The sequence below is a fragment of the Cryptotermes secundus genome, unplaced genomic scaffold (assembly GCF_002891405.2).
Source record: "Cryptotermes secundus unplaced genomic scaffold, Csec_1.0 scaffold99, whole genome shotgun sequence".
In the NCBI taxonomy this organism is placed as follows: Eukaryota; Metazoa; Arthropoda; class Insecta; order Blattodea; family Kalotermitidae; genus Cryptotermes; species Cryptotermes secundus.
The window spans coordinates 4,036,257-4,042,463 of record NW_019725842.1 but is presented as its reverse complement, the minus strand read 5'-3'; the positions used below and the strand labels follow the sequence as shown (position 1 = coordinate 4,042,463).

Genomic DNA, 6,207 nt, shown 5'->3' with positions numbered 1-6,207 from the left:
AACAGTCATTTTGGAGGGTACACAAAATAGCTATAACACTCCCCTCATTTGCCAATTTATTCCATTATTATCCTTATGCTAACAGCAATACAGAAAATGAAAATACCATACTTACTTCCTGCTGAGGAACAAACATGATTATAGTATTGAGTGGAGTAGATGCCTTGCCTCTAACTGGGATCAATGGCCCACATATTAAGTGTCTGTGATCCAAAGGTCCAATGACAGAACCTCCATTCTGCCAAAGAGGTAAAATACAGTGTAATTACCTTACAGCTTCTCAGTTAGAAGGGTCTGACATTCCTCCAGCTGAGTTGGGCTACAAAGATTCAGACCCTTTACACAATCGAGATGCCTATACCCTAATAAATTATCATCAGAACATTCCCTGATCACAAAATAAATGCTCTTTCTTGTTATGGAAACATTCTTGGCACCTCCATTAAAGATTTCATGCAATGTTCTTTTTCATAGAGCAAACATGAAGCTTGACACCCCAGTTTCAAATGTCACATGTCTGCAGATTTTCTCTGGGGAATATTCAAGTCTAGCACTAATCTCATCATATTTCCCTTCAGTGAGCACCCATTTCCATGTTTCCTTTCCTCTTGGTTCAGCAACAATGAAACTGGTGCTGAGGCCGGAACAGTCTCCTGATAACAGGAAGCATTACCAGCATCTGATGTAATCTGGGTAAGTTTTATTCGTAATCTGTTTGGCTACTGCCTTGTTGATAATGCTGATCACTCACCTCCAGCTAGTGCTGAGGTCAAGAAAATGTGAATCTAGACATCCACTCTCACATACGCCTTCATGGCATAATGTTTCGTTCACTAAGTGCACAGACTTTTCCTTTTTACACACTATAGGCATATGACTCAAGTAATACAAAATTTGGTACCATTACTGCAACCTGCATGATGTGTACTGTCAATGTCAGAAAATCATACTGAACCAACACGATTCGTATGTCAAAATCAGCTTTCTATTTACTACTGTAATTTTTTTAACATCAGTCTTTAAATGTTATGAATTAACTTTCTTATAGCATTCCAATGAAGACAATTACACTGACAGTTAAACTCACATTAAAAATTTAACCTCAAACACCTATAAATTATGGCATAATCAAATTTCTGAAAAACTTGCTATGAAGAGTTCTGTCTTCTGGGCTACAGGCAGAACGGCGTTATATCCCAGAAGACAGAACGCTTCAAAACCACCGCTGTGAAAACCTACGCAGTTACTCCGATTGCAATTTATAGAATATGGTCGTAAACATTAAATCCCTTCAAATACATGTTAAAATAAATTAAATAAATTATATCAGCACCTTCAGATGTGGCAATTTTAACAAACATAACCTGAAACGTGATAGCATTGTTCACAAATGGCATTCGCACAATCAACTCACAACGTGCTCGCAAAGCTCGCAACACTACACAGCGTCTCGATGAGTCGATGAGGTTAAGTTACCTCCAGACTAAAATTCACTGAAGACATGGTGTACAGGTTGTGTAAAATTTGTAAGTGATATAATTAAAAACATTTCGGTTGATGCTGGATACCGTACTTTGAAGTTCTAACTAGTATTAATGTTGGATTTGTATCATTTACGGTTTATACCGTTTGCGTTGAGGTTAGGTAGTTTCCAGTTATATTTTTATGTGGGGCTGTAATCTGCAGTAAAGGATATAAATATGTGCATCACAATAATGATGTTATTATGTACCTTAATATTCCAAGAAATTCAATCATTCATGCACTATTTCGTTAAGTGTGAGCATGTCGGTCATAGCAACCTCAGGCCATTGTGCAAGGGGTGGAGCCTGGTGCTACATCACACTCTACTTGATACAGAGCTGTTTCTCATGCCCTTACATGTTACATGAACATGTAACCCAGAATCACCCTACAGCCCTTGGAGAAAAGACTGCTACTAGCTGATCAGGAAAGTAGTGTCAGCATTCAAATAAATAATACAAATAATTTTTCACTTTCAGTGTTCTATTTTGATTGTTGGTATGAATTACGTTTGATTTTTAAGTTTGATACAGCAATTTTAGCATGAGTCATCTCTGTCATTACACTGGAATTAATCTTAGAATGACAAAGAATCCAGTGTAAACAAATTTATTATAAGTAATCAAATTAGTTGTGTGGCCTTATATGTTTTGGCCCTTCATAGATGTCTTTGGAGGCTAAACAATAAAAGGAACTTGCTTTCCAGTTGCCATAGATCTTAGTGTAATTGTAAATTAAATTGTCAAACTGTTAAATTATCCCTTTGAAGACTGTGCTTCATCTACAAATATTTGACAGGACTGGAAATAGTGTACTACATAATGTTATATACAAAACTCCCAACAGTGTTTTTTGAAGTTTTAAGCTTACATTCAGCCAGCTTATAAAAATAATTTCAGCAAAACACAAAATGAGCTAATTCGTAATGTTTACGTGAAGACATGGTGTTGACTGAGTAATAATAAACATTGTCTTTCACACATTATGATGCTACCGCATAATATTTCTGAGCTAATTCATATTTCAGCAATATAATAATGCATAATATTGAATTACAACAAAATTTGTGAAATAGTTTATTGTATGCATGGCAGTCTATAGCCTTACATAAAGTAGGGTCAGTAATTAGTCAACATATAAAAAATCAAGATGGTCACCTAATATTACTAGTAATCACAGATCTGTTATCTTGTAATTCACCAAAATTTGAATAACAGTATGATATACATCACTCATTCACTCATGTAGCTGAGCCCTTCTTGAGAAGTCACCAATTGTGTAGCTACTTAAGAGCTTCCCAACATTTTATGGAGCCTGAAGGTTCATTACCGTGTTCACAAGAGCCTTCCACTGGTCCCTGTGCTGACCCAGATTGATTCATTCTCGTTGGAGAACTTATCAGACAACTGCTTACCTATACGGACTTTACCATGCATTTCATTTAAACATATTTTAATCAGCCTAACTAGTTTCATGCGTACCCCATACTCTTATCAGAATATTGTGCAATACTTCCCTCTTAACTGAATCACAGGCTTTCTTGAAATTATGAATAGCTGATGTAGTGTCTCATTGTACTCCCGTTTTTTCTCCAGTATCTGATCAGTAGTTGATCTGTTATGTTGACACCCACACTATCTCATTGTACTCCCATTTTTTCTCCAGTATCTGATCAGTAGTTCATCTGTTATGTTGACACCCACACTATCTCATTGTACTCCCATTTTTTCTCCAGTATCTGATGAATGCAAAAGATCTGATCAGTAGTTGATCTGTTATGTCAAAACCCACACTGATGATCCCAATAATTTCAACTGTGTATGGACTTAACCTTGAGAGAAGAATATTGGATAAAATTTTGCATGAAGTTGATAGTGATATCCCACAGTAATTACTGCAGTCAGTTTTATTACCCTTCTTATTAACTGGTACAATAAAAGACTCCTTCCATTGGTCAGGCAATTTTTCCTTATGCCAAATCGATCTTGGAACATAATATTTCGCCTCCTGCTTGAAGAAGTTCTGCCGGAATTTGATCACTACCTGGCGATTTACACAGTTTAAATTTTGCAATAGCACTTTCAAACTCAAAAGGGCTAGGATCAGGTATTAACGTCTCAGCAGTATGTATTTCTGTCTGCCTAGCATCACTGACCCTGTGTACATTCAATAACTGAGAGAAGTAGTTCCTCCACCTATTCAAAATGTTGTGGGAATCTGTAAGCAGATCACCATTCTCATCCTTCACTAAGTTACTGCTAGGCTGGCAACCCCTCTTAAAGTCATTTATTCCTCTGTACATGTCTCTAATGTTCTTGTTCTTACTGTTTATTGCAAGCTCATTGATTTTGTCTTTCAGATATTCCCTCTTTTTGTTCCTGAAATTCCTGCTGGTTTTATGTCTTATATTGTTCAGAATATCCCCATTTAACTCGCTTGGATCCTGTAACCATTGCAATTTGGCTTGCTTTCTTTGATCAAATAATTTTGAGCATCCTTCATCAAACCAAGTCTTATGCTTCTTCTTCTTTGGCAGAAATTTTGGCATTCTCTCTAATAGTTTCCCAAGCTTTATTAATGTACACCTCAGTGTCCAAGTTTTCCAAAGCTCCCAACCTAGTTGAGATTTCAACACGATACTGCTCTTTACCTTCTACATCATTTAATTTCTTGAGATTGATCATCTCCTATGAACTCTGTGTGTTGTTTGTTTGCTTACTGCCAGTCTTTCCCTAACCTTTTCCACCACCAGGTAGTGGTCAGTATCACCATCTGCTGCTCTGAATGATTGGGCATTAAGTATACCTGAATTCCATCTCTTATCTTTCAATATATGGTCGATTTGATTGTGTATCTTCCCATCAGGAGATGTCCAAGTAAATTTTTGGATGAGACAATGTGTGAACATTATACTTTTGACAGTAAGATTTTAGATGTGGCAAAGGTTACTACTCTAACTCCATTATTATTACTAATTTCATGCAAACTCTCATTCCCAGTTGTTGGTTTTAAAATGTTTCCCTACCTACTTTGGCTTTGAAATCTAACAAAATTTTCATATGGTACTTCGGGAATTTTTCAAATACATGTTCTAGTTCTTCGTAGAACCTGTCCTTTATATCTTCAATTTTATCTTCTGTTGGGGTGTGAACATTCAGAATGATGATATCACACCAGCGACCTCTTAGTATCATGTATGACATCCTATCACTAACAAACTCTACCCTCTTTAACTGCTGATATGATTCTCATATGTACGAAGAAACCTGTACTTAACTCAAGATTTTCATTCCCCTTTCCATAGAAAAATATATATTCATCTGCTGGTTCGGTGCCACCTCTGTCCCATCTGACCTGTACTCCCACTAAATCTGACTTATATTTTGACATATGTTCCGCCACTGCCCTGAGTGAACCTGCCCTATACATACTTATAACATTCCAAGTACCAAATCTCATATCCATTTTCTTTCACTTATGTCGTTTATCCACAGAATCTGCCCAGGTCCGATGCATTTTGAACATTTTTGTAATGAGCTTATTTTTTACGGTGACAAGTTGTTAGACCAACCCCCAAGCTGGAGTACCACCCCTTGTCAGTTGGCCACGACTGCTTATGCAATATATCTGCAGCTTCCCTCCATACCTGGAGGGCATCTCCTCCATCCGCAACCTGAGAATGCACCATGCCATGGTGACAAGTGACCCACTGAATATTGCTGATATAAATAACGAAGTTAATTCATAACCTTATATAAAATGGGCTCTGTAATTGGTCAGAATGGCTCTGAAAATCAAAATGACCATCCTAGTGTTATTCAGAGGTATCTCATTGAATTTAACCACAATGTGAGTAACTGTTTATGATATTCATCACAAATTTCATTTATGACTGGCTGCATATAAGCTTAATAAACTATAAAGAATGCCATGGACAATTTTGTGTATTACATCATGGAGTGCTTTCTTTTCAGACTTTTTAAAAGTTCAGAAGCATATTGCTTGCATTAAAAGAAATGTGACCCTCAATGTCTCACAACACTATGGGCCTTCACGGCCTGTTACAGGGATAGCTTTACTTTCACTTTTTTTTCTTTATGTGGCAGACTGAATAAATTTACAGACTAAATGTCAGCATAACAGACAGTCGAGTCTAATGTTCTTACAGGTCTAGTAGAAAGTTAGCTTCAAAATCCTGCTTTTCCCATAAGGTAAATTAATATTTGCTACATAAATTCCAGCATTCCACAATCTTACTTACTTACTTACTTACTTACTCATGGAGCTCAGCCCTTCTGGAGGAGCTGCCAATTCTGCAGCTACTCAAGAACTTCCCAGCATTTTATGGAACCCAAAGGTTCATCACCATGTTCACAAGAGCCCTCCACTAATCCCTATCCTGAGCCAGATCTATCCAATCCATACCATCCCATCCTGTCTCTAAGATCCATTCTAATATTGTCCACCCACCTATGCCTTGGTCTTCCCTGTGGTCTCTTTCCTTCTGGCTTTTCCACCAATATCCTATACGCATTCCTCATCTCCCCCATTTGTGCTACATAACCTGGCCACCTCATCCTCCTTGACTTGATCATTTTAATTATATTTGGAGAAGAGTACAAGTTATGAAGCTCCTCATTATGCAGTTTTCTCCAACCTCCTGTCACTTCATCCCTCTTCGGT

At 37.2% G+C, this 6,207-nt stretch overlaps 2 protein-coding genes across 3 annotated transcripts in view; one reads left to right on the top strand and one right to left on the bottom strand.

The window, feature by feature from the left end:
• Positions 1–1,471, bottom strand: part of LOC111863635 (stomatin-like protein 2, mitochondrial) — a 17,929-nt gene extending 16,458 nt beyond the window's left edge. The window contains exons 1-2 of one of the 2 annotated variants that reach the window (XM_023850129.2): positions 1,334–1,471; positions 116–238 (exon numbers count right to left, since the gene is read on the bottom strand). In XM_023850129.2, coding sequence (XP_023705897.1) covers positions 116–238; positions 1,334–1,381 — 171 coding nt within the window. In that variant the 5' untranslated portion in view covers positions 1,382–1,471. Of the gene's footprint in view, positions 1–115; positions 239–1,087; positions 1,234–1,333 lie in introns of those variants that run through there. The other variant, XM_023850130.2, reaches the window with a different exon arrangement.
• The window catches only part of LOC111863634 (28S ribosomal protein S29, mitochondrial), a 20,962-nt gene continuing 16,160 nt past the window's right edge, over positions 1,406–6,207 (top strand). The window contains exon 1 of the mRNA XM_023850128.1: positions 1,406–1,526. Coding sequence (XP_023705896.1) covers positions 1,502–1,526 — 25 coding nt within the window. The 5' untranslated portion in view covers positions 1,406–1,501. The remainder of the gene's footprint in view (positions 1,527–6,207) is intronic.